The following is a 26,878-nucleotide window of genomic DNA, read 5'->3' on the forward strand; positions in this document are numbered from 1 at the left end:
GATTAATGAGGGACATGCAGTTGGAATGTTTTTTTCAGGATGTGTATAATAATGGACCAAGTCATTTTGTGCATCAAATTAAAGCAAAGCAGTGAAATCTAAACATTACAGTCCACTTTGCCCACAAAACAAACTTAATAGAAAAATTCCATTAAAATGCTTGAATTTGGTGAATATCTAAATTTGCACATGTATCCAGTTTGTGGCCCCTTTTTTGTTGGTCTGTCTGTTATCAGAGACTTCATTCGAGGTCAGTTTGTGTATCTATCCGTAAATTCAGCGCAAACAGGGAAGATAACCAATTGGATTCTGTCCCTAAGCAGTGCTGACCAATGGGATGTCCGGAAGTTGAAAGAAGGCGTGACTTCCTGTTTCGATGTCATATGACCAAATTGGAATCGTATGATGTGAGATTTCCTGTTGTAGCTTGTTTAAACAGTTGAAACACATCGGTGGGATACGAGGATGTCAAACATGTAAGTTTGTGGTGAGTAAACGTCACTAAATTTACTCCTTTAGCTCGTTTCGGTCGCCTATTTCGTTGCTTTGTTGTGTTGCGGTTGAAACTTGACTCTGACTCATCATGTTTTGGAAGGAGCTGATGCTAAAAGTTTAATTTAGCAGTCAAACGGTGTCTCCTTGTTTTCGAGTACCCACAGGAAATTTTGAGAAGCTTGAAATGAACCTTAGTGGGCTGTATTAAATAAAGGAAGCTTAACGTAATGTTCGATTATATTATATATTTTCTTCAGCAGAATGTAATTGTTTTGCAGGTTACCCACACATCATGCATCTACCAGCTGAAGCCCCTACCTTCATTTGAGCCTACCCAGCCAAGGTTGAGTTTCCTCCCTCCAACACCATGGCTTCTGAGCAGCAGGCCAGCCCCCTACCCCACCCCAGCGCGGAATACTTTTCATGGGACTATCGCCTCCAGCTTATTGGTTTGGGGTTTGGCTTCTACACAGCTATATTCTTCCTCTGCCACCTCTTGTCTGTGACTCTGTGTCGTACCTACAACTCTCTACTACCAAAAGAGAAGGTTTTCTGGAACCTTGCAGCCACCCGAGCAGCGTTCGGCATCCAGAGCACTGTCGCTGGACTGCGGGCCCTGACTGAGGACTCTGCTTTAAACAGAGACAGGGTGAGGGGCCAAGAGGACTGGTCGTGGTTTCACATCCTCACAGCCACAGGCTTTTTCGTTTTTGAGAATGTAGCTCTTCATGCTTCCAGTGTGGTATTTCGGTCATTTGACCTACCTTTGGCGACGCACCATTTCTTCGCCCTGTCAGGATTTGCTGGGGCGGTGGTGTGGGATTCCCAGGGCCACTTTCTGGCAATGGTCACACTTCTGCTGGAGATGAGTACACCATTCACCTGTATATCCTGGATGTTACTGAAGGTAATGTCTCTGTGCCAAGAGGAAGCATCTATAACATGCAATACTTTCTCCTTTTCTTATCATCTTGTGTCACCAGGTATCGGTTCCTCTTAGATCTTGTGGCTCTTATGACTGTCAACTGATCGAGTTTAGTGTTCTTAGAAAGAGGAAGTTCTATTTTAAAAACAAACCCATACTGCTGCCCTAACTAAACTTTTGTCCTTGTTACAGATTTGACTTGCACATATTGCACAAGTGGTGATGTTCTTCCCGTCTTTATGTGTGTTTCTCCGTCCCTTCCCGACAGGCTGGCTGGGCACGCACGCTGTTCTGGAGAGGAAACCAGTGGGTGATGATCCACTTGTTCCACTGTCGCATGGTGCTCACCTATTACATGTGGTGGGTGACGTTGACCCACTGGGGAGAGATCAACAGCCACATTGCCATGCCTCAGCGCCTCCTCTTCTTCTCTGGTCTTGCGTTGCTCACAGTCCTCATCAACCCCATCTGGACGCACAAAAAGACCATGCAGCTGCTAAACCCTGTGGACTGGAACTTTGGTAACAAGGTGGCACCATCAAATGGCACCACAGAGTCTCAGTCTCAGGTTTCTGTGAAGCAACATGCCAACTGAGGAGCATCACAGAGGACTTTTCTTATCTGGTTAAACAGTTTTTTTTTGTTTTTTAATTGACTTTTGATGATGGGGAAGATGTGTCTTTCTTAAAGTTTAATTTTATTAACCACAAGTACTTTGTACTCATAGTGGACTAATTATGGTCATCCAGTGTCATCACAATATGGGTTGCAACATCGACATGTTATCGTTTTCTGACAGTTTTCATTTCCCTCATGCAAAAAGGTGATGAAAGTGTTTTTCAGTATTTTTTTTTTTTTACAACAGAAAACCTGTATGTAAGCAGTTCTCTCAAAAGTCATTCAGTTAAACCAGCTTACTCGTCAAAAACTTGGCTTTTAGAAGGAAAAATCAGCAGCGTGATCCAAAGAAAGTCTTAATACGGCTCATATACAGTATATAAACGTAAATCCTGTCCTCTCTTTATTTGCTCACAGCTGCTTTCAGTATTGCTTTTGAAAGTGAAGGTCGATCAGTTTAACTCCTCTCTGAGTAGTGAAGAAACGGCAAGAAAGCTGCCTTTGTCAAACAGAGCACACGGAACTGGTGGTGAATTGGATTAAGTTAAAGGAATCAGCCTCTTCCTCTTAGTCTTTGGAACTGTTTGATACTAATTGGATAGATCGGTTAATTCATCGTGGTTTTGGAAGTATTTTTAATCACCAAGGCAGAAAGGGCCTTCAACAGCATCTTCTTTATTGTTGCATGAAAGGTCAGTCACGGTCCCCTTCACAAAGACTTTATTGTCCAAAATGGAGATGAAATGTGACCAAACTGAAGCGGTGTTGACGGACAACGACAAAGTAACATTTGGACCGTGATGTTTTTCAGTATTATGAGTAAAGTGATTTAAACTCGAGGGATTCTTTTCGAGTAGGTGTTAATCTATAAGTGTGTCATATAGAAAACTATCTTAAGATATTTCAGATTTTTCACACAGGGGCTTTGTCTTCTGTGGGTGCGTTTAAAGTCCAGATCCTTTACAGTAACCTTTATTACTCAGTGTGTTGTCTTTACAGCATTATGACTGTACCGAACTGAGTTTATCTATTGTTTGTTTTTTGTTTTTCTTCAGTTTTTCACAATATTTTTCAAATGCACCGTCTTGACGATGCAAAATAAACCTTTTGAGTTTGGCTTGAAAAAATTTTATCGAGCAAACAAACATCATGTTTTCATTATTACTTGTGAGCCTTTGTGGGACATTTTACTTCCTGGTTTGTCAGACAGAATTTTGTGTTATTGACATAACTTTTCTGAGTTCAGAATACTTAATTCTGACACATGGGCTGATGTGAAAAGGAAAAGTCTTAAGTTTTACTCACCAGGATTATCCAGATTATTATTACTCGGCGTCTTGTCAAGATTGATTTTTAATTTTATGTGGATTTTTTTTCAGTTTACATAAATAAGCACAAATACCCATAAAATAAAAGTTTTCAGAACGATATTAAACATTCAAATCTAACAATTCTATCAGATAATGATTTTTTTTTTTTGCATTGTATTATTACGTAGATATTATCATGGTTTGAATTAAGTTCAATGTCTAAAGCAAACCATTTCATATTGTGTGTTGGAAAATGCAATAATTGGAATTGCAAATAAAAAAACGGTTTTGTCACACTCTTGGTACATTTCATTGTCTCTTTTGTGCCTCCTTATCTCCTCTCTCCTCTGTCCTCCTGCCTATGACCTGAAAATAGCTCAAAGCCTAATAGCAAAGGGTGAGGAGGCTTGCCACAGGAGCAAATAAAGGATTCACAAATGCATCATTTGGGCAGGTGTTTTCAGCATATGTGACCCTGAAGGAGATGTGAAAGGTTCATCCCACACTAAGTTTATCCATCCATCAATTTTCTATACCCGCTTCATCCAATTTAGGGTCACAGGGGGGCTATCCCAGCTGTCATTGGGCAAGAGGCAGGGTGCACCCTGGACAGTCCATCACAGGGCCACACAGAGACAAATGAGACACACAACCATCCACACTCACACTCACTCCTTGGGACAATTTAGAGTTGCATGTTTTTGGGAGGAAGCCAGAGTACCTGGAGAGAACCCCCACATACACAAGGCCCCAGCTGGGAATTGAACCTGAAACCCTCTTGCTGTCAGGTGATGGTGTTAACCACACCACCAAATATATACATGGTCAGTAATACCATAAACACTTCTGACAGAGATTATGAAAAACAGTAAGTATTCTTATAACAGCTGTAAGGTCATTCAGCAGTGCCAGACATCACATTCAACCTATGTCTTTGTAAAAAGGACAGCTCAGAGGAAAGGATATCTAATTTAAACCAATGCTTGTTGCCTTCTCTGTCTTTGTGTCCGGCCTCATCTCTTCTGCTCGCATCTCATCAGGAGGGATGAGAGGAGACTCGAGGAGAGGAGTTGAGAAAAATCAAGCCTTTGAAATTTGGAAAATGGGTCAACTGGATTGTCCTCTTTGGTTTTGTTCAATAATTAAGACTGAGCTATACACCATCTGCCTCTAGGTGGCAGTATAAGAGCAATTATTTCGTTTTTTTTCCCCACCGTCATGACTATACATTCAGGAATTTAATACATTTAACCAATTTCCTCAATGTATCCGCCTTGCTCCTTCAACAGGGTTATGTTACATACAAATCTATATAACCACATCGATGACACAATGTTTGTGTGAAAATATCGGGAAGAATTAAATATACATTTTTATAGGAAAACTGCAATATTTTGAGAGGTAAAAGAAGTGTAGATGGCTTAACTTTTATATCATGGACTCATTTGTAGCTAACCGGTTTCAAAGTTTAAACTATTATGGAAAGTTTGAAGGTTTTACACTGGTAGAAAATAATTCAGTTTGTCGCTTTGTTGTAGTGTGCCCCTTTTTCCTGGAAAACAAACCTGAAAAAGCTCAAAATTAGCTGTTCAGCCTCTTTATTAACTTCATTTAAAGGCCGTGTGAGAAGGAAAAAATACTAATTTACCCGAATAGGATACATGTAGAGCTTTCTATTAAGTTTTTTAATTATAATACCGAAAATTCTTTCCACATTATCTCCGGACAGCTGTGTCAAAGGGGAACACCTCACATGTCACGTGGGCAAATTGTTGGAACTCCTCTGTCCGCCGATCCATCCTATCGGAGAAGACGTTAGAATTTTGATTGACGTTTTGTTGAGCCAATCATTGCTTGCTCTACTGCACCCTTTGGCCAATCAGCTTCTTAAAGGAGGTAAAGCGTTTTCATGGATGGAGTCTGCTTACACCGAAGAGATCCAAGTAAGAAGGGAGAAAAGTGAATGTGTTTTGATGTGTAGAGAGTTAAGTTGAAGGCGTAATTGAGTTACTTATAACCATTACACGGTACTGCTGCGGAGGGATGAGGTAACTTATCTACGGGAAAGTCATAAAATGGTGAGTTGGGACATTTGTCTAAGTTTTTAACAAAGTTTAAAAACGTATCTCTTATGTTAAATGATAGTTTAAGTGAGCTTCAACATAGAGTTAAACATTAGAAAATGTAAAAAAAAAATATTCTGTCCAAAAAAAGTGACTTAAGTGTATTTTTTTTTTTTTTATCATTTTAAGCAGTGTATTGGGAGATTGTTGTAACGTGGCGCCTCAGCTAACATTGTAATGTTGCCAACACTGTCAGCTACCTGCCATAACAGATTACACAAATTGGTCACAAATTTTTCCACGCTTTCATGTTAAGTAGTGTCTTTATCTCTAAACGAGACGTTATAAAAGGGTGGTATTTCTGCTTAAACCTTACGGTATTGGATTAACATAACTGGTCAAACATATTTCTACAGCTTGCTTTGATTTGTCTCATAACATTGTGATTAATGTCTTAAGATTAAGCCCATGATTATTTCATGACCTCTTCAAAGATGCAGTTGTACACTAAAAGTAGCCTTTCACGCTTTCAGAAGTGAGGTATCAGCATGCAAAGTTTGCAGCTTAATTTAACATATGAACTACAGTACATTCGTGATAAAATAAACATGCAGTGGAAAATATCTGAACTCATGTGGGCTTTACACTAAACTAAAATCAGCAAGTCTTCCTGAGCTGCAGCTACAACTACAAATTCAAGTAGTCATGCATAGCATTCCTCAGTGAGAGCACTCCACAGCTTCAGTCAGCTGGAAGATCAGCCTTAACAGGTAGTAAAACCATCATTTAATGAAACGGTTTCCTTTATTAGTTGCCTTTCTGAATAGCAAGGGCCTTCAGGAAACTGTTAAGCTTTTGTAAACCTCCAAAAGGTGGCCTAAAATACAAAGAGTTCTTTCATCTTCATTTGTATTGTCTAGTGACATGCATGTCCCGTTCACTCTGCCTGTACAATGGTGAGTTGGAGAACTCCGAGGATCACACACTCATGCATGTACACAAAGGTCTTTTGCTGGTAATTTGTTTAGCAAATATGCAGGGTGGCCTAGCTGCAAATGCAGATTCTTTATACCTTCCCCCGTCTGTAATAACAGCCGAAGAAGGCTGTCCGGAGAGCTCAGACAGTTTTTTTTTAATGCTCCAATTCACTGAAGTTATCCGTGTTTGGTATCAAGTAGATCAGGTAGACATAACATTTTTATGTGTCACTCTTCTATTTCCTGTATCGACAATCCTGATGCTTTTGTAGATGGCGTCTTATCAGTATCAGACATTGCTAATTTGTAAAGTAAATGTGACCATACAAAACCTCAACTTTGGCAATAGCGCCTGTTTACCATGACCAAACCTTGGATGCTAGAGTACATAGCGGCTCAACAGAGCAGCATACCATTCATTTTTAGAAAGGCTGTTATGGAGTCACCATCCACCCACCACTGGGCCAATGATCCACTGAGAAAAGACATGGATTAGCAAAATAGTTCAGCAACAGCTGGGAAAGTAAAACCCACAGCTCTTCTGCAGGTGGATGTGAAAAATCACATACCAAACACTTTTTAAGCAGCTGGGAACATGTTTAAATTTAGACCCAGAGCTGACCCAACATCACAGTAAAATACTCTATGGAAGGCACCATAGCTCACAATCACCAAAACATCTTATCTGCTTATGTTAATGCCTATTTTAGCTCTATGTTCTCTGAACAAGGGCTATAGACGAGGACTATACAAACCACAGTCATACCTGCCTGAATATGAATTAACCCAGAAGTCAAGAGCAGTCTTAGCCTCGTAAAATTTCTCCACCCTTTCGAAGTCTGTGCAAAGACAGATACTCTGACAACTAAGAGTTATGTAGTTCATTCGCTCTGTTCATATTAAATTTTTCTTCAGATCCAGCTAGTAAACAAAAGTGCTTTGGAGTGGCCACTTATCCACTGCTCACCACACACTAAATAGTGTTCTACTGATGACATATCAGGCTCTTAAAGCTGTAGTGTGGCTCACTGGATGGGTGGAGAACAGTTAGGAGTGACAGCCAAGACTGTGCAGTCTCTGCTTTCTTATTCGACACCACATTTGATATGACATGCTGTCGTAGTCTTCCTTACTGTCTGGTGATTCCTAAGCTGGAAGGGCTGCATCTGTATTTTGCTTATTTTCTTAAATAACAGATTCTCCTACAAAAATTGATTGCCAGTGTTACTAAAGCAACATTGTGGTTGAATTGTGAAAATATCTATGAAAGTGCTGTTTTGTTTTTGTTTTTTGTAGGGATGTAATTAAGGGTATGATGTTGTTATAATCCTATGACATCATGCAGTAATAAGACCCTTCTGTACTCGTTATTTAGGTGAATCCAAATGTAAAGTTAATCACCCATCTGAAATAAAATAATCATCCCTGTAGACCTCAGTATTGATGTGAAACAAACCACTGATATTTTGTTGAAAATGGTCATATATGCCTTCATTTTCCAGGAGTGAACATTCTTGAAAGAGTCAGCTATCTTGTGCCTGCGTGTAAGCTTCCCCCACCCCGTTTGAGGTCAGGGTGGGTGGCGTGCATTAGTGTGGTGTGTTGTCAAGGCTGCTTGGCTCAGACATTGCGTACTGGGTGGATTTGTATGAGACCCATTGCTCTTTTTTTTTTTTTTTTTGAGATGGCACATGTATGGCAGAACAATCAGATGGTGCACATCACTGTTTCACCATGCTCTTCGCAAGTCGAGGGAAAAAAGAGAAGAGTTGTTAAGAAGGCTGCTTAGCTTAGTTGACAGAAGTGGGTTTTTGGTTATCCCAGCAATGGAGTTTTGATTGCCATATTCATCACAGATCTTGTGTTGTCTACAAGGCCTATAAAACCCCAAACAGTCGTAAAGATTTAACAGTTAAACAATCTTCACTTATTTGGCATAAACTACACACTTGGAGCTTTTAAATTCTTATCATGAAGAAGCTTGAGAGAGGTGCCTCTCCTACTCTTCAGTATGCTGCAGGGCTCTGTCCTGTCCTCCCCACAAATACATTACAGTACTTTGTTAAGCCTGTTCATCATTCTTTGTAGGCCTGGGATCTTCTGTTTTTGGTCGAGGCATGATTACTGTAATCCTGGCACAAGGACATACTGCCAAATAAAACAGCCACCTGAAGTGCAGCAAAAAGTCAAAGACAGATGATCACAGCAGACCACAAGTCTCCCTCTCTCTCACACAACCACCCTCTCCTCCAGGCTTTTGTTTACGACTTCCAGCTAATGTGTGGAATGCCACTTGTCAGTAAGTGTGCACCAGAAAACTCAACAGAAGAATCAAAACTTCTTCCCAAGCCAGAGCATTTGATGTTGAATAGTCTTGGCACCACACACACAATTATGATTTGACAGATCTGTGATTGCTGGTTTTTAAAATTCAGGTTGAAAACTGGACAAATTACAAGACCTCTATGATTTAAAGCATAGCTAAAGTGCTAACCTCCTTGTTATTTAATGTCGGAATATGATTGAGCTGGAAAACATACAGAACTCCAATAATCCAAGGAAATCTTCTTTTGATTTAAAGAAGTCAGTAAGAACTTTTCAGTTTCCATTCCATCCAGTCAACAAACCGCTGCAGAGGGTTTTTCTCTCTTTTAGTGAACATAAATGACAATTTATACCCCACCAAGGGATTACATTGACAATATGTATACTGCATGACTATTATCTGTTCTTTAACTTGTGTAAGTTATTAGGAATACACAGGTGAGCAAAATGGCTGCTTTACAGACTCCAGATGACTTCTTTTCTGTCTGCATAACACAGCTCAGCCTTCTAAGCATGTAATGACATGCTCAGCTGAGCCTGTCATCAACTACAGGGATGACTTTACCTTTCTAGTCTCTTTTCTCGGTCCTCAGTCATTGCTCTGAGATTAGACTGCATTACAGCACCTTTTAATTAAATGTTTACCAGATAAGCAGAGTGATTGTAAATGAATTAATGAGACTTTTCTTGCCCTCTTGGGAAGGCTTTGTTGGCTAGACGTGTTACATGTGTTATTGTTTACCGTGCTGCCGCAGTGGCAGGCTGGTGACACAGGCCACCAATGCAAGGGGGGCTTTTGTTGAGTTGGTCATCCTCACAGGGTGAGACAGGTGGCAAATGTGGCAAGATGTAATGGGTAGAGTGTGTTTAGTTTCCTCAGTAAGCAAGTAATCATTGGAAAAATGAAGGAATTTATGGCCAGATTTCAAATCAATAGTACAAAGGCTGACTGCTTCCTGTGCAACAAGATAATCAAAGACTGAGCCAGGTCTAAAGCACAGTACCTAACTTCTTAATGGATATTACTAAAGAACACAAACCTCAGAAAATTGAGAATCACAGTAATTTTCCTTTTACCAGTGCTTTTTTTTTTTTCTCATTTGCCTCTCTGCCAAGAGGTGCACACCTGAATTTATTACTGCTTTTCTACTCCCTTCCTTTTCCTGCTGTCCTAATTCTCAAACAATGCATCAGCTGGGATGAGTCACCCTCTGACACTCCTGTCAGGGCTCGGCTGTTAGTTCTTGCTCCTATCATGTGTTTCACAATGCTACCTTTTTGTTTCATACTTTTATATCCCTTTCCCCTGGCTGCTCCTGAACATGGCTTCATCGTCAGTTGTATAATGACATTGTAGCTGCTCCTGTCTGTCTCTTTGAATTCCTTTCTATTGTGAACACTAATATCTCCTTGGGCAACGTATACTCTACCTGTCTCTGGTTGTGCCAGCACTATCTGTTGGCTGCACTGTATTTCAGCAGACACTGGCCCTGTATGTTCACATCCTCTGTTCTGGCATTTTGCCCACACGAGTGGGACAGAGGACAAAGGGGCAGAGGATTTCACATTATTTGTAGACAAAACAAGCTTTGAGTCTCAGAATGACTTATCATTCTTGTTTGCTGCACTCTTGGGGTGTAGATTTGTCTCAGTCAGAAATAAACCAACTGTGAACTTCTGTTGTGGCTCGAATTAAACTGAGGCTGTATGGATGGAATATGGGTCATGCATACCACAATAATGGCTGCTTTATGCTACAGCATGATGTCATGACTCTGTAATCTGTTTGTGTGGATATTAGCAAGCGGAAGAAGTATGGAAATAGTTGAGCTTTTTTTTTTTTTCATGGAGACATTTGACAGAAACTGTCACCTGTGGATACAAATTGTACATCTCCAAACAAAGCCTGTGTAGTAGAGGAATGCAATGCCTCTCGTGCCCATGCAGATCCAAAGGTCTCATCCTGCCTCAGCATGTAAAGGAAAACTCTGGGGCATTTGAAGCGCAATCCCATTGCTAGAGGTTGTCGAATACTGATAGTAGGACACAGACAGGTGCAAATCTGCGCTCCCTGTGTGGAGATCGCGCTGTTCGCTCAGCCTGTCATGCGAGGCTAATATGTGGTGGCTAGGGGCAAGCGCTAACCCTTCCACATAAAACAACAACTTGCACACTGCAGAAACGTCACACCACTTTATAAACCATCCGACAATAAAGTCACAAGCCTTATATGGGATTATCGTCCATCGACTCTTTTGGGCTTTCACATGCGCGAGCGTACAAATATCCGGTGAGGGACATGCTGTTTATAAAGTTGTTTTGTAACGTCCCCATGACAGTAATGTGAGAACCATGCATATGGTTTTGATGGTAAGGCTTGTGACTTTATTGTCGGATGGTTTATAAAGTGGTGTGACGTTTCTGCAGTGTGCAAGTTGTTGTTTTACGTGGAAGGGTTAGCGCTTGCCCCTAGCCACCACGTATTAGCCTAGCATGACAGGCTGCGCAAGCAGTGCTATCTCCACACAGGGAGCGCCGATTTGCACCTGTTTGTGTCCTACTATCAGTATTTGACAACCTCTAGCAATGGGATTGCGCTTCAAATGCCCCGGAGTTCCCCTTTAATGACATTTCCCTCGGCCTCTAAAGAGCAGTTGCTATTAAGTCAAAATGTGGCAAAGATCCTCTTCAAACCTAAATCTGCCAATGGAGTACATCTGTAGTCTACATCTATATTCATGATAAAATGTTAAACTTTTGGTCTGCATCAACATAGTTTTGTGGCACAAAGTAGCCTTTTTTATAGTCCAACATGGTGAAAGATGAAAAGGTAATTATTGCATTTAAGTATCTCTAATAGTCTTATCTTGATTTGACTGCATTGGATGTCTTCACTTGAAGCACAACCCCCACCACCCTTGTTTAGATAGTGATGGTCAGTCCACAGGGTGTAACCTATCCATTTCAACAGGAGCCAAGCATGTTTGTACCCATGAGGTTAGAATTGGCCACAATTAGCATAGTGTATTGCACCCTTAAACACGTGTTTTTGTTAACGTTCCCGTGGAGCACCATAAGAGCCTCTTTTGTTTTCATTCACTCCTCAGTTTGTCTGAATTAGCTTTGCTGCAGATTCTGATGTTGACACAAAAGGTACCAGACTGTGACCACACAGCCATGCTCCTCTGCTGTGTGGTGCTTTCATTAAGTAACATAACAAGTGCGATGAGGCTTTTGTGGACTTGTTGCTTCCATATGCCGAGCTCATAATGTATGGAAACTTCTTTGCTGAATTAGTTTGGAAATGCTGTGTGTATCAAGCTGACTGTTTTGCTTTTCTGTTACATTTTTGTCCTTTTCTTTTAGGAATATGTGGCAGCATAGTTGATCCCCTGCATATTGCTGTTTGTTGATCTTGTTCAAGTGAAGAGCAGCAAGCATGGACATGGAAGACTTCCCTCCACCGCCTCCTGAAAGTAAAGTTTCTTTGTCATGTGTTCACAACATACATGGTACAACCTGTGAAATATGATTCAAATTTTACACATTCTGGGGCCGGTTAGCTCAGTTGGTTAGAGCGTGGTGCTAATAACGCCAAGGTCGCGGGTTCGATCTCCGTACGGGCCACGTTTTGAACAATAGCAGTGAAAGATGAATCTTTTCAATATTTTCTAATCATAAAACTGCAAATTCAAATCAGCAGATTCTGTACATATAGAAGAAAACAAGCAAATATTCAAGATATATTGATATCCTTTTTCAAGCAGAAATACCAATAAAACTTGAACTTTCTACTGTTGAGTTTTAGAAACCCAACAGACTTGATTGGACAGTTGGGACCCCATCAGGCACTGTAATAAAAACAGAAAATGTATCTTCAAATCCAGGCAACTTTGTGTTGACAACGTTGCTGTTTTTTGTATGTGTTTTATATTTTGCTTATGAGACACCTGCTAGCCTCTCTACATCATGTTGTGGCTGATCACTTCCCGGTGGTTTTGCCGAAGCTCGGCAGTATAAGTAAACAACAGATTCCTCTCCTCCGCCACTGTGGAGTGTGTGGGCAGAGGAACGAAAGGAATAAGGAGGATAAAATGTGCTGTGTGGCCGTGAATACTAGACAATGTTCCTCAGTCCTAGACTGAATACTGCTGCAGCAGCGCACATGCATAAACACACTGAAATACACACACCCTCTGGGGATAGAGATTAGCCAGAGAAATGCTTAGTCTCCAGCTGGTCAGTCTCTTGCTTTGTTGCTGAGGGTATGCAGGAGCGGATCGTAACCCAGTGACTCATTTGAGAAGACCATTATGTGCCACAGTGGAGATAAGTCCTTAGAACAGAATCCATATTGTCATTATGAATTGACAATGGGTACTTCTTCTATTCTGTGCACATTAGCATGTATGTTTCAGTGTGATCTTGTACTTTTAGAATGAGTTAACATAGAGAGATTAGAAGAGCGAGAAGATCCTCATTGGCCACCCTTGTTTGTGCTGTTAGACTTGTGTGTGTTTACATTGTAAAGTGATCACCCACCATAGTCTGTAATTAAGATTCATGTATGCATACCCATACAGCGAGCTGTCAATCACCTCTTCTATACACAACAGAAGACGTTTTATTAAATGGCCAGCTGTGACTCACTGGCTGGCTAAATCCAATCAAATCGAGACCTCTTCCATCCTGGCTTATTGTTGGCTCTGTAAACATATGATTATGCATCTCTCTGTCCACAGACGTGTAGCAAGCTATCCGTGCTTTATCACTGAGCCTCACACCATTCGTTATTACACAGATGGAAAAAGACAGATAACATCTCAGTTTCCAGGTTTGCCCCTCTCTTTTCTCGCACCGTCAGTCATGGATGCAGATGGATATGGGGTCACAATGCTGACCTGGAACATTAGTCACTGTTTTTCTCACACACCGGCAAGGTGGAACAACTACCTGTCGTTGCCCGAGGGAGTCATACTGGTGATTTAGAGCTGTGTGCATTGCTGTGACGGACTTCAAAGTGCTTGTGTGTGGTGCCCGAGGTTTCTTTACTTGATCACTATCAGTGGACAACACGACCCTGGAAGTGTAACGTAACAGTTGCAACAGGGAAGGTTAAAATGCCTGTAACTGAGTTTAAACATAAAGCAAAGCAGTAAGTTCTATTTGGAAGTTGGGTGTAAGGGATTTTAGTAAAAAAGAAAAGTTGTAGCTCAGGTTTACAAAGTGGGCCTTTTGCAGTGCTTTCACAGATCAACACGCGGAAGGGAAAACACTCTTTATGGCAGGTCAAAATGCCGAAACCCGGGATCGAACCAGGGACCTTTAGATCTTCAGTCTAACGCTCTCCCAACTGAGCTATTTCGGCATGTGATGTTGTCACGGATACCTCACATTCTGAAAGTGGAAGGAAATCATTTGAACTTGAAACTTTCTGTTTTCTTTGGACAGTCAGAATATTAGACATAACGCTGAAGTTGAACCTTAGACTGCAAGGTAATACATTCAAGCTCCACTACACTTGAATGTGCTTGCAAAGAATCTGTGGTATTTGAGAGAAACTTTGTGACAAAGATAAAGTTATTTGAAGTAAAGGAGACTTACAAAATGGAGACTAATGGACCTGAAGCACTGGACAGTGTGAATAAGTTAATGCTCTGAATACCCCATTAAAATGATTACCTGATCATAAAAACGCTGAATGTAGGTGGATCTTTTTTTTAAATATTTGATATTATGATACAGTCTGAGCCCTGAATCAAACCCACAATTCAGTCTTTAGACATTTTGTGCCAACACAAGAAGCCAGCTGATTTAAAAGCCTGTGCATTCGTCATATTTTTGCTCTGTTACTTCACTGATTGAAGCCCACACTTAATGCATGACATCCGAAATAAAACTTAGGCTGTGCTACTCACTGGAGGGAGTGGAAACCGGAGAGAAATTTGTTGTTTCCTTCCTGTCTACTGCCAAGCGAGTGCTTGAATGTGAATGTGACGGCTCTGAAGAGTAACCACAACTTGTAGCCCTGCCCTAGTTTGTGTTTGCTATAAAAAAAAAAGCAGCTGCCATCTTTTTGGTGCTAATCTTTGAAGTTAAACAACACTCTGGCGTAATAGACCCCACGCTTGATCTAAGGTCCGTTTAAGGCTCAGCCAACTACAACCCCTCTCAAATATTTATTCCTTCATGCAGTTTTTTTTTTACAAAATTGACTGGTTTTACTCTTCTGGTAAATTCATTACTGAAAAATATGTTTTATACCTCTTAGACTCAAAGGAATAGAGCAAATATTCTCTTTTCACCCAAAACCTCTGAAATATCTGTGTGCAGTGTTGGCAGACCGTGTCCCATATTCAGATGAAGATGAGGGAGAAGCCTTTGAATTTGATGACAGTGGCGACGATTTCCCTGTGGCACCTCCGGCTCCCCAAGCCCTCACCAGCAAGGATCCGGGCCAGGACAATGCTGTGATCAGTCAGCCCACGTTGGACCCCCCTCCAGCGCCTTCTTCCACATCCAACACAGCTCCATCATCAGCAGACACAGCAGTTACTACCAGCAAATCCTCCTCACGAGATGGAGCAATAACAGAAGCCGAGGGGACATTTGCAGCTATGGGGTGTAATGACGGGCAAAAAGATTTACCCCCACCTCCAACTCCACCTCCTCCTCTTGATGATGACATGCAGACAAATCCCGGAAACACAGGTTTGCAAACCGAAGTGTTGACATTTCACTGCAGGCTCAACTGGGAGTATTTTATCTGATTTTAGCTTTTCATTGGGGCACAGTCCTACACTTTAAATTTGTACGTAGAATACGGTTAATTGTAAAAGGTGCCATGAATACAGTGTTTTCTTTTTCTTCTATCATAAATTCTCTTGACTAGTTCTGTTTGCATTATCTGGCTCTAATCCAGCCCTTCAGCTCAGGCTAAAGTTAGGCAGAGAAGAAGAAGAGGGGCTGTCTGTCTCGCTCATGACACCTTGTATCTCTTGCTGTCTGGTGCTGGACATTGTCTGGCTTTTATCTCTTAAAGTCATGACAGCTGCAGCAGGCGTGCTTAGCTTCATCTTATTCTCCCTCAGTCATTCTCAAGCATTTTAGTTCAGAGATGCTCATGCTTTATTGTGCTCCAAATGTTGCCATTCGTGGAACTCCATGATTAAAACACTGCATATGCATTGTATTTAATTATGATTAAAGTCATACATTGGTGACTTGTTAAACTCATGTTTCCTGTTTTGCATCAGTATATTCACTGCTTTACCACCAGCACCCGCTCGTCTTGACCTAATTCTGTATCTGCCTGTAGTGGCTCATCCGGAATGGCAACTCTTCAGAATGTTTTAATTCCCTTTTCAAGGCTGACATTTTAGAAGTGGATCACCACGGTAGATCAGTTTGTTGTATACAATAGACCTCAAAATTGTCCTTAATTATCAAAACTAAAGTTAAGTCCGTACTTGGAAATGATCATTCTATTCTCAGAACAAATCAGAACAAATAAAATTAAACTTAGAAACTCACTCTTTTTAGACTCAATGTCTGCATCTATAGTTCCCTACAAAGCACATTGATAATCAAATAAAGTAATGTTTCATTATTTTATAGGGTCTTTGAGGAGCATTGCACCTTATCTGGCATGTTTCTGTTGTTGTGATCATAAGTAATTGTACATGAGTCCAGTGTAAATTAACTGTGTCCTCCCTCACTCACCAGGTAGTGAAGACCAAATTGCATCCACAAATGTCCATCACCCTCCACAGGCCGTCCTGAGGACCTCCTCCCAGGGCAAAGCAAACCCCTACTCTGTAATTGACATCACTCCTATCCAGCCGCAGCAGCCCGGGCAGCAGCTCGGGTCCTCCTCTTCCACTTCCTCCCAAACAGAACCAAAAGAGGGACAAGGCCAGGATAGCCAGGCTGGTTCTGCTGGCATTACTTCGGGATACTCGGTGCCAGTGCCCTGTGGCTATGCAACCCCTTCAGGTGTACCCCTCATCACCCCAGCCTACACCACACCTGTCATCATTCGACATCTCTCCATGGACGAAGATGGTAAAGTAAAACCTGCCACTGAAAGGAACCTTTGAAACTACTTCTTTTAGTTTGTAAAATATTTATGAATTCTAAAGCGTCAGATCAAACAATGAGAGAGATTATTCTTGAAGTATCTGCAACAACAGAAAGTTCTTCTTTTTCGCTGTGATACGAGGCTTTGGCATGTAAAGCTGTCTCAGCCACTTCCAACCCCCCATCCTTTTTTTCTCTCTCTCCTGTTTTTCCTAAAGCCTTGCCACAAGGAAATAGGGACTAAATTTAGCCCTCCCCAAAGATCTGTGTTGGCTGTGAGGATTTTCCGGTTTCCCTAAAATCTCGCAGTAGCAGAGTCCTACCCTGTAGATTGGCAGGCTCAGCTGCCTAATTGCACTGTTATTATCTTACCAAGGTCACGCGAAGCCGAAAGACTTAGAGCTTTGTGTTGGTGAAAGACTTTGAGGTGTTTGAGCTTGGAAATTATTTACAGTTCTTTGCAGCGTTTGACTGGAGAGGATATGTGGCTGTAATAAACACAGCTAAGACATTTAGCTCAGGCTTTTTTAAAAACAGAGTGTTTCAGAAGGTGTTCTTAATCAAGCACACAGACATGTAAGCACATTTTCAATTAAAATATCATGTTCATTTATGCATGTATGGAGTCATCAGTGACATCTGGTGGTATATGAAAAAGGTTTTTCATGTTTTTTTATTTTTGTAAAACAAAATCAAGAAAATCTTTTACAGTTTCATAACTCACTTCATACACTTGGCTCTTCTGAGCAATATTGTGCAATTGCTGTTTTGATTTTCTGCTTCTTGAGAGCTTTGGGAAGGGTATACACATCTACAAACAAGAAAAGATATTGTGTTATAAGTTTCCTTTTTCTAATGTTTCTCTTTCGTCCTTTAGTGACAGTAGTTGGGACCAGCAACACTTCCGCTGACAGGTCAGTCCCAAAACTTACTTAGGACACTTCTATATAAACCATTTATTACCTTTTATCATCCCAATATCTTAAGAGAGGCATGGAAAGTATACTTGCCAAGTTGATCTCTTCTTGACTTTCTTCTTGGCTTCTTGAACTGTAACAGACCATTTTAAAAATCAAATTTTTTTCAATGTTTTCCAAGTGTTTTCAGTGAAGAGTATCCACCTATTACAGAGGAGGATGCTTTGGCTAAGTGGGCATCAGATCCTGCCAACACTGCATGGATGGAAAGTAAGGAATGCTAACTTACATTTAAAAAGAAATACTATAATACTGACGTTGTTTCAGTTGTCTTTACTTGTGTCTCCACTCGCAGCGCATGCCCTCAGAGTGCTATTACCTTTTTTTTTTTTTTTTTTTTTTTTTTTTTTTCATCTGAATTCCCAGACACTTCCTTCCCTGTTCTTTTGAGGAAGCAGGCCCTTGAATGTGCTTTTCTTTTAGAAGGCTTTTACATTACATCCTGATCGTTGTGTGGACAGGCCTGCTGTCACATGAGAGAAGTGTTTATTGTCGCGAATATTTCATATGCACTTCAGATCCAGATGAGGTGATCTATGATGACGTGCCCAGAGAGAACTCTGACTCCAACACAGGTTTGTAGTCTTCTTCTTTTTTCATGCTGTAGTTTGACTAGTTCAGCATGAAACTTCCTGTTTTAAGTTGGAAGTGTGGCAGCACTGTTGTCTTTCATTTTCTAGACATTTTCATTTTGTTTATAATGTTTATATTTAAAATATGTGACATTAAGCTGATGCTGCTTGTTTTGATGTGTAATCATATGACTGAATATTTGACTTTATGAAAATGATGGGCTTTGTAAAGTGGTTTCATTGTTGTTTGGGGAATTACCAACTATACCAGGAACATTTGAGGAAATAATGCTATTTTATACCAACGCCACACAGCTCTGGCATAAAAAAGTATCATGCAATATCAGCTCTTTTTTGACCTGATCTCGGCAAAAAACTGTGCGTACCAAGACATTTATTCCATGACTTTTAGGTTATTCTTCTTTAATGCATTCAAATGCTTATGCATCACTCAATACAGTACAAGTTGAAGTTAATACTGATCTGTCTTCATACAAAAACCTCACAAACCAACACCAAACTACAATATTTCTGTATAGATTGTAATGTTTGTCGTTTCCCTTCACACAGATCCAGATGAGATGATCTATGATGACGTGGAGCTTGGTGAAGAGGGTGGCTGCAATAGCTCCCTCGACACTGGATGGAGCTCTAGTGAGTTTGAAAGCTACGACGAGGCCAGTGATGAGGAAGGCCGCCCTGAGAACGGCCTCCCCCACGCCTTCATGAGGGGAAAACCACCTCAGAGGAAGACCCATGTGTGTAAAGCAATTACCCTGTTATTTCCTAGCCTGGCTTCCTGCCAGTCACCAAGACCTGTGTCAACATATTGACCAGTGCTTGTATTTTTTTTTTCTTCTAGCTTCCAAATATCTGCTTTATGTGAAGATATGGTCCATTAACTTCTACAGACATGAAAGTGACCATATCCTGGCTTCCTGTAAACTCGCTTCAGTATAATTCCCTTCATTTATGTAACATTGCCATAAATGGAATATTTGACGGGACGTTAATGCAGTTATCCTAAAAACCGAAAGGCTGTATTGATTTTATACTGTATTTTGTAAACATTGATCAGAGCTGATAAATACTCATTTAACTTCTAACAGGGAACAAAAGCCAATGGATAAAACATATATGGATCCAACAAATCACTTCAGCAGGGAAAAAAAAGTTGAGTCTATTCTATTTAAAGACAATTGTCTGAAACTAGTATTCACATTAGATTTTATTAAATATAATCCTATGTGTGTATTCCTATATTTCAGCTCCCCGTCCCAAAAAAAAAGCAGAAAACCATGTGCAAAGGACTGTGGAAAAAAAATGAAAATAAAATTGATTCACTTTAAATTGTCTCGCCAAGAGGATGTTTTGGGAGTTACATCATACAGACAAATCCCAGAAACATATAACCATAACCAGTGATGCTTGCTTTGCTTTTGTTCAGCTCTCTCAAGATTTGACACGCTTGAAAGAACACTATGAGAAAAAGATGAAAGATCTAATGGCAAATACAGTGGGAACGGTAGAGCTGCAGCAGCTAAAACAGAAACACGAGCAGAAGGTAAACTACCTGAGGCTCACCTCTGTCTGTGCTAGATAAAGTAGTCCCAACCCTTTACTCTCATTCTGGCTAACTCCATTCTTGGCATCTTGTCACTTACTTGGTTACCTTCATCCCGCTCTGATGTGAATGACTTATGGTGGTGGTGGTATTGGTGATGGGTTTGCAAACCGTTTATTTGCCTCACTATCTGCTGCATTGACATATCGTGAAATGTTTATGCATCAGAGGTTGTAAATATTAGGATCTAGTGTATTCTAACAAAATATTAGCTTATTACACAGTGAACTGAGACACCAGCAACAGAGTTCTTATTCAGTGTTTTGAGACTTTGGCATACTGTCTAAATGACTGCAAAAAATGTTTGTGGCTTTCAATTTTTTTTTTTAATATAACAGATTGATTACTAGGGGTGGGACGATATGCTTTGGTCACGATTTGATTGTATCACGATTCTAAGGTGCCGATTCGATTTGTATCACGATTCTTGATAATTGCGATTCTCCAAGTATTGCGATCCGATATAATCAGTAATTGCAATTTTCTTCCTCCTTAAAAAAACAAACAAGTTGAATCATACACTTCAGTCCAGCAGCTGACATTTATTTCAACTGAGACAAAAAGAGGCATTTTTTAAAGTTTACAGTTACAAAATGACTTGAAATGTCCACACAGCACAAATTTTCGCCCACCCCTATTGATTATCTTCTAAGGAAACACTGTGCTAATTTCAGCTGATGTTTCAGTTGCTGTCACTGGTGAGGTCTCCCCTCCTTTTGTCCTGTATTAGGTTCTACATCTTTATCTCTAACTCTAACACTGCTCCTGTCCCACATAACTCAGTGCAGTTGCTTTTTAGTCAAAGGTTTAGAAATAGTCAACTTAACTTCTCTTTGAAATGTTTTCATCTTGCTATTAAGACCTACATATATATATATATATATATATTTTTTTTTTTTAATTATATATTTTTTTTATCGAAGATGCAAAAGCTGGTGAAGGCAGCTAAGGAAGGGACCAAAGATGGGCTTGAGAAAACCAAAGCTGCAGTGAAAAAGGGACGTTCATTCATCAAAACCAAGTCATTTTGTCACGGTAGGAAATCTTTCAAAATCTGCTATGCTTTCAGCAATAATTCCCACCACTTCTTAGCTCTTAAGTTCATGTTGTTAAGGTGAAAGTCCTTTAAGCGATTATTGCAGTGTCCTACCTACTTTTTCTTTCTTTTGTTTTGTTTTTTAGAGAGGAAGTCCGCCTGTTTTGAGGATGAGGAGATTGAACTGTTCATTGAGGTGGACTGTTTCAATGTTGAGCCAGTGCTGTGTCCAGCACCAGAAGGTCTTTCACAGCAGCAGGTAATGAGCATGGCCTTTAACTTTGCTCCATCTCCATGCTACTCCTTGTAGTGGCTTTTACATGAAACCTTTGCCAGCTGCCCAGAGACATATAAAACCTACAGTTGCTATTTCATCCCTACAGCTTGTGAGAAGATGTATATTGGGGTCCATTTTGGAAAGTGAGAAGAACTATCTTGAAGCGCTTAAGAGGATATTAGAGGTATGCAAATACATCTGCAGTAATTGTTAAATTAGTTTTGAAATGGGGGTTATTACAGGTCATGCTATCTGCTTTTATCAGCAATATGAAAAGCCCCTATCCCAGATTGAGCCCAGGCTGCTCAGCGACAGGAAACTGAAGATGGCCTTTTACCGAGTGCGTGAGATCCTGCAGTGCCACTTCCTGTTCCAGATTGCACTGGCGAGTCGTGTGGCTGAGTGGGACAGCCTGGAGATGATCGGGGATGTTTTTGTGGCGTCGGTAAGCAGAGATTGTAATTTGAAAAACTCAAACAAACTGTACATTAAAGTTGCGGTAACCCTGAATTGCTCAAATTCCTCTGACATTTATTGCATGTATGAAGAAATGCGCACGTGGCACATCCAGTGTATTCTGTGTTCTTACTTCGTGTTCAAGACGTTTGTTTTAATGCAGATGCAGAGAACTCCTCCCTGTTACTCATAGCAGCGGCTCCTGATCCGATAGAATGACAGAGTTATATCCAACATGACTAACATCTAATTCTCAAAAAAATTCAACAGCATTATAGCAGAACATTTGACCCTCGTATACATTTGCAAGGTATTGCTATAAGCGTAACTAATTTTATAGAGTAACTGACATACCGGACAAAAAGGAGATAGAATAATAAATTTAGAATTCCCTATCAAATGTTTTTGTAATCGTGTATTTAAAAGTACTTGAAATGCACGACTACAACAATATTTTCCAGTTTACTCAGACTTTAATGCATTGTTTTTGCACCAGTATGACAAATAAAACAAAAAAGGGGATTTAAAATGGTTCCATACGTGTTTACAACCACACTATAGTCTGTTGTAGTTTCAAACATTTTATTTGTTGTTTATGTAATTATAATTAGTTCAAATAAATTCTTTCACTATCTTTGTAAATAATTTCTGAGTTAATAATCGAATACCTCTATTTGCAGCATTGTGTTTTTGACCGTGCCTTCCAAAAACTGTTATTTAAGTATGCTATTTATTTAGAAATCCAATTGTCAATCTCTGTGTCTCTACAGTTTTCAAAGTCAATGGTGCTAGACGCCTACAGTGAGTATGTGAACAACTTTAGCACTGCAATGGCAGTTGTAAGGAAGACATGTGGCTCCAAGCCTGGTTTCCTGGAGTTTCTCAAGGTTTGAAAACACTGACACCAAGATTTTTAAAATGGCATAAATATCGGTCTAATTCTTAACTGCAAAACAGTGACCTGTCTTTTCACGTGCAGCATCGTCAGGAGACCAGCAGTGACCGAATGACTCTTTATGGTCTGATGATGAAACCTATTCAGAGATTCCCACAGTTCATTTTGCTCCTTCAGGTAAAACAAACTCCTATTACAGAAGACAGTGTTGTTAATGTACACTCACCAGCAGAGGGAGCGATAGACTCAGAAATGAGGGCACCTTGTTTTTTCAGCACTAATAGAAAGTGAGCTGCTCTAAAGGGATTCAATTTCCTCTTTTATTCCCTTTAAATCTCTGTCTTTTGCTACAGAAAATATGAGGCACAGGGCTGCTTTCTATTTTAAGTGTACATGTGCATAACAGAAGCTGAATAACTGCAAATACCTTTTAAAAACACTTAATGTTGCAGTTCATACCTAGAATACTTAAATCCTCATTAATCATGAGTGTGTGTGCTATATGAACATGAAAAATGGATGAGTAGGAATGAGCATGTTCACATGTTAGAGACAACTGTGTAGATTCAGAGAGTTGTACAGCTCCTTTTATTGACCTTATTCACGCTTGACTTCTCTCTTCTTCATCAGGACATGCTGAAGAACACACCGGTGGGTCATGCAGACCGTCTGCCCCTGCAGATGGCCCTGACTGAACTGGAGACGTTGGCTGAAAAGCTCAATGAAAAGAAAAGGGAAGCTGACCAGCGCTGCGAGATCCGCCACATTGCAAAGGCCATGAATGAGCGCTACCTCAACAAGGTCAGCCCGTTTCTCTCTGGTGCTGTGCTATGCATATATAGTGTTTGAAATCGAACCGTGGAATGCTTTAACCACGGCTTCGTGGAGTTGGTCCTCGTTTTATTCACATAATAGATTTGTTAAGAGTGCAGTGTTAGAGTTGATTGGAATGTTTTTATCCTTTTACCATATGCTTTTGCATTTCTCTTTGTCTTCATTGGGTGGCCATCAGGTGCTTTGGACTTAACAGTTTTTACAAAATTCTCTCCTGACTGAATTTAATTTTGTGCAGTATAGCTTTGCCCCATTTAGGCTTTCATTACCCAGAGTTACGTTTTAAGTAGTTATCCAAATTTAGAGTGTTAGGAAACATGTGCCAAACACGTAAAGACTGATGAAATCTTACTCGTTCATTCTCTGAGCAGCGTACTCAAACAAAAAAAACTGCGTCTGACTTACCGTCCCCATCCCATAGCTTCTGAGTAACGGCAGCCGCTACCTGATCCGTTCAGACGACATGGTGGAGACGGTCTACAATGAGCGTGGTGAAATCATCAAAACCAAGGAGCGACGCCTCTTTCTGCTCAATGATGTGCTGATGTGTGCCACACCCAATATCCGGTAAGATAGACCACAACCGAGACTTTACTTTAATTTGCAATTTATTTTTTTTTTCTCAGTTTCTCTGTGTCATCTTACAATTCCAGAAAGTCGCTGTTGTATTAAACTTTGGGTCTCGCTCGTGTAAATCCCTTTTCCAACTGAAAATCTTAATGAAAACTAAACTGAAGGGAAATGTGCCAGTCTGTAAGGAGAAGGCTGGTAGTTAGTGCATGTAACCGGTGTCCTAGGGATGACTTAAGACCACAGCAAGTCTCAGACCAACTGCAGTCACTGCGGCTTGCTTTTTAACCACAAGTGACAGAGGATCCCATTCCAATGATTTTCAGTTTCTGTCCTGTAATTGTAACATGTTGTTCACCACATACTCCCTCTGGCAAATGTGCAGACTTGTACAAAAATGTGTTTTGTCATAGATGAATGACATTTCACCTCCTTTTAATCTTTCGAACATGCTTTCATATGCTTTTCTCTGTATGAGTGTTCATTTATTTGCACGCTTCGGGGCTAGATGAAACTTTTTCATGTTGGCAACCTGAATCACAGCCTTTTTCTCTCCTCCCCTCTGCTCTGTCCAGATGTCAGGATGGCAGTGGGAGCGGTAATGGAAATGCTCCGCTCGACCAGAAGTTCCTTTTAAAATGGAGCGTGCCCCTGAGCTTTGTGGATGTGGTAGAGTTCGGATCCAGTGAGGACGTGGTCGACAACAGTCGCTACCCAGCCCCTCACTCTGGGGAGAAGGTGGTGATCAACGCTCAGCCAAGTATGAAACACATTTATCCCATTCGGTTATTTTGTATCTGTAGTCTTCCAGTCTGTCACTGTTTCTCATCCTGTGAGGTGGTAAACACAAGGGCTGGTAGAAAATCGAACAATTTTAGGTAGCGGAGTTGATTAAATGCTGACAGCAGTTGATGACTGGAAAATTCATAGAGATTAGATCAAATAGGCAGTTTGATTAACTATACTTCTTACTTGATAAATTCGTACAGGAAAGTGTGCCTGTCCTGCACAAACTGAGAGTGTATTTTTCCTTCTGCAGTCCTTTGGTCTGCTGGCTGCTGAGTCCAGTGATTTCATTTTTTCCACTGTCACAGACAGCTGCTCAGCCACTTTAAAAGGCCCAGATCAGAGAAACAAGCATAAAGAGAGTCTGTGATTCTGCAGTCACACAGTTGCAGTTTTTATTCCAGGATTAGTTTTATGTGTGTTCATATGCGTGTGTTAAGGTAGTCTGGTGTGTTGTTGAGTTAGTAAGTGTCTGTCAAAGGTTAGGACTATTCAAGCAGAGGTCAAAGGTTCAGTTGCCTGTGGTAGCGAGCTAGAATTACTGCCGCTAAATTACACACTGCACTAACTCCCTGCTGCAGTTTACCTACTCTCCCATTCCCAAAACGCTTTCTTTTATAGAGTTCCTATTATTCTGTCTTTTTCTGATTCTCACCTTTATCTTGTTTTGATATATCCTGCAGTGTTTCGATGTGTTGCAGCATACCGTCGACCATCTATGTTTAATTACTTAAATCTTGTTAAGTTCTAGTCGGGGGTGAGCACTCGCTGTTTCCTGTCTTCCACCGCTGTAAGATATTTCTTTCTTTTATTAGTCTGCTTTCATACCATTCATTTTCACCTCTTGTTTAATCCACATTTGATGTGCACTTCCTACATCATCTCATGTCAGGTCAACTGCATTGCTCTGCCTATACTTCACTGAGCCAAATCAACAGGCCCGCCATTACGTGGGTGTATGTTACCAGATGGCACAAGCAGGCCTGAGTAACATCTGGTCTGATTGAAGGGTTTTCTTAGAGCTGCAGCTGACAGACAGGTTCACAGCCTCATCTTAACCAGCTGTGATGATACAAGTGTATATGTACTCCCCTTAAAGGCCTGAGGAAGGCCCTATGGGGCTGACCGTGTTGTGGTGTTCGTTAGTTGAATTGGATGATGTGGAAGTTGATTTTGAAATGATCTGTTCCATCCTTTAAAAGGGCTGAATTATTGTATCAGTCAATGATAACACAATGGCCTTTGCTTAGTTATTTTCAAAAGAGCTTAATTTTTTTTGTGTATCTTTGGGGATGTGTGTGCATGACAAACGTGCGCTTTGTCCAGAAACTTTAAAAAGTGGAAACAGCAGTTTGTCAGTCATCTGTCTTCAGCCAAAAGCAGCTCAGGAATCAACCAGCTAGACTGCACTGAAAAGACTCTCCAGCACATGATGTCATCTCTTTGTATGCCTCTCTGTTTAGTTCATCTCTGTGCAGCATAGCAAGTGGACCACCATGCTTACTGGTCATTTAAAGTTACATTTTCCCGCTGCTCTTACAGTCAGTATGTAATTTGTCGATGTATTGTTTGTTTTTAGGAAGTGTGTACATGCATGGCATGACTGCTCTGACTCTGAAGATGCTCCCAGGACTGTTTTTGTTAGAAAACTCTTGGTATTTGGCACCCGCACAAAGAGCCATTCAGAAAGCTGGATCCCAGTTATAATGGGTTACACAGAGCAAGTCTAGTCTGTAGGAATTCCTTCTTTAGTGATGATAGATTTATATTCATCTCTGTGTCTTTATTATTTGTAGACATTACTGCAGGTAATAAACAGCAAAATATGTTATAAAACTTTCCCATTAACAATTTATATGACACTTCTTCTTATTTAAGAAGATGAAAAAAATTTTTAACAGTGACTGCTGACATGTTCTTCTCAAATTTATTTATTTATTTATTTTGTCATTCATTATTATTATTATTAGTAGTAGTATTTTTATTTGTATTATTATTATTCTTCTTGTTGTTAATATACATCATTGTAAATATTTATAATTTTTTTTGAGCTACTTGA

The 26,878-nt window shown here is 40.4% G+C and overlaps 2 protein-coding genes and 2 non-coding genes across 6 annotated transcripts in view; 3 read left to right on the forward strand and 1 right to left on the reverse strand.

The window, feature by feature from the left end:
* Window positions 1-389: 389 nt before the first annotated feature.
* cln8 (CLN8 transmembrane ER and ERGIC protein) lies at window positions 390-3,644 on the forward strand. Of its 2 annotated transcripts, none has more exons than XM_075447583.1 (3): window positions 390-476; window positions 774-1,402; window positions 1,689-3,644. In XM_075447583.1, exons 2-3 carry the CDS (start codon window positions 863-865, stop codon window positions 2,013-2,015), a joined length of 867 nt encoding a protein of 288 aa, XP_075303698.1. In that variant the 5' UTR covers window positions 390-476; window positions 774-862; the 3' UTR covers window positions 2,016-3,644. The 2 variants fall into 2 exon arrangements, with proteins under 2 accessions (XP_075303698.1, XP_075303697.1); XM_075447582.1 differs by having other exon boundaries at window positions 400-487.
* A 1,610-nt stretch (window positions 3,645-5,254) lies between these two features.
* Window positions 5,255-26,878, forward strand: part of arhgef10 (Rho guanine nucleotide exchange factor (GEF) 10) — a 44,742-nt gene continuing 23,118 nt past the window's right edge. The window contains exons 1-18 of one of the 2 annotated variants that reach the window (XM_075487975.1): window positions 5,255-5,426; window positions 12,080-12,189; window positions 15,047-15,424; window positions 16,439-16,777; window positions 17,670-17,706; window positions 17,891-17,979; window positions 18,288-18,344; window positions 18,912-19,099; window positions 19,789-19,905; window positions 20,889-21,000; window positions 21,148-21,260; window positions 21,385-21,462; window positions 21,544-21,723; window positions 22,505-22,621; window positions 22,714-22,806; window positions 23,260-23,430; window positions 23,885-24,030; window positions 24,609-24,793. In XM_075487975.1, the coding sequence (XP_075344090.1) occupies window positions 12,153-12,189; window positions 15,047-15,424; window positions 16,439-16,777; window positions 17,670-17,706; window positions 17,891-17,979; window positions 18,288-18,344; window positions 18,912-19,099; window positions 19,789-19,905; window positions 20,889-21,000; window positions 21,148-21,260; window positions 21,385-21,462; window positions 21,544-21,723; window positions 22,505-22,621; window positions 22,714-22,806; window positions 23,260-23,430; window positions 23,885-24,030; window positions 24,609-24,793 (2,437 nt within the window). In that variant the 5' untranslated portion in view covers window positions 5,255-5,426; window positions 12,080-12,152. The remainder of the gene's footprint in view (window positions 5,427-12,079; window positions 12,190-15,046; window positions 15,425-16,438; window positions 16,778-17,669; window positions 17,707-17,890; window positions 17,980-18,287; window positions 18,345-18,911; window positions 19,100-19,788; window positions 19,906-20,888; window positions 21,001-21,147; window positions 21,261-21,384; window positions 21,463-21,543; window positions 21,724-22,504; window positions 22,622-22,713; window positions 22,807-23,259; window positions 23,431-23,884; window positions 24,031-24,608; window positions 24,794-26,878) is intronic. The other variant, XM_075487976.1, reaches the window with a different exon arrangement.
* On the forward strand, window positions 12,267-12,340 carry trnai-aau (transfer RNA isoleucine (anticodon AAU)). Its single transcript has one exon. It is a non-coding gene; the product is annotated as a tRNA-Ile (tRNA).
* trnaf-gaa (transfer RNA phenylalanine (anticodon GAA)) lies at window positions 14,009-14,081 on the reverse strand. The gene has a single exon. It is a non-coding gene; the product is annotated as a tRNA-Phe (tRNA).

Source organism: Odontesthes bonariensis, chromosome 17, assembly GCF_027942865.1.
Source record: "Odontesthes bonariensis isolate fOdoBon6 chromosome 17, fOdoBon6.hap1, whole genome shotgun sequence".
In the NCBI taxonomy this organism is placed as follows: Eukaryota; Metazoa; Chordata; class Actinopteri; order Atheriniformes; family Atherinopsidae; genus Odontesthes; species Odontesthes bonariensis.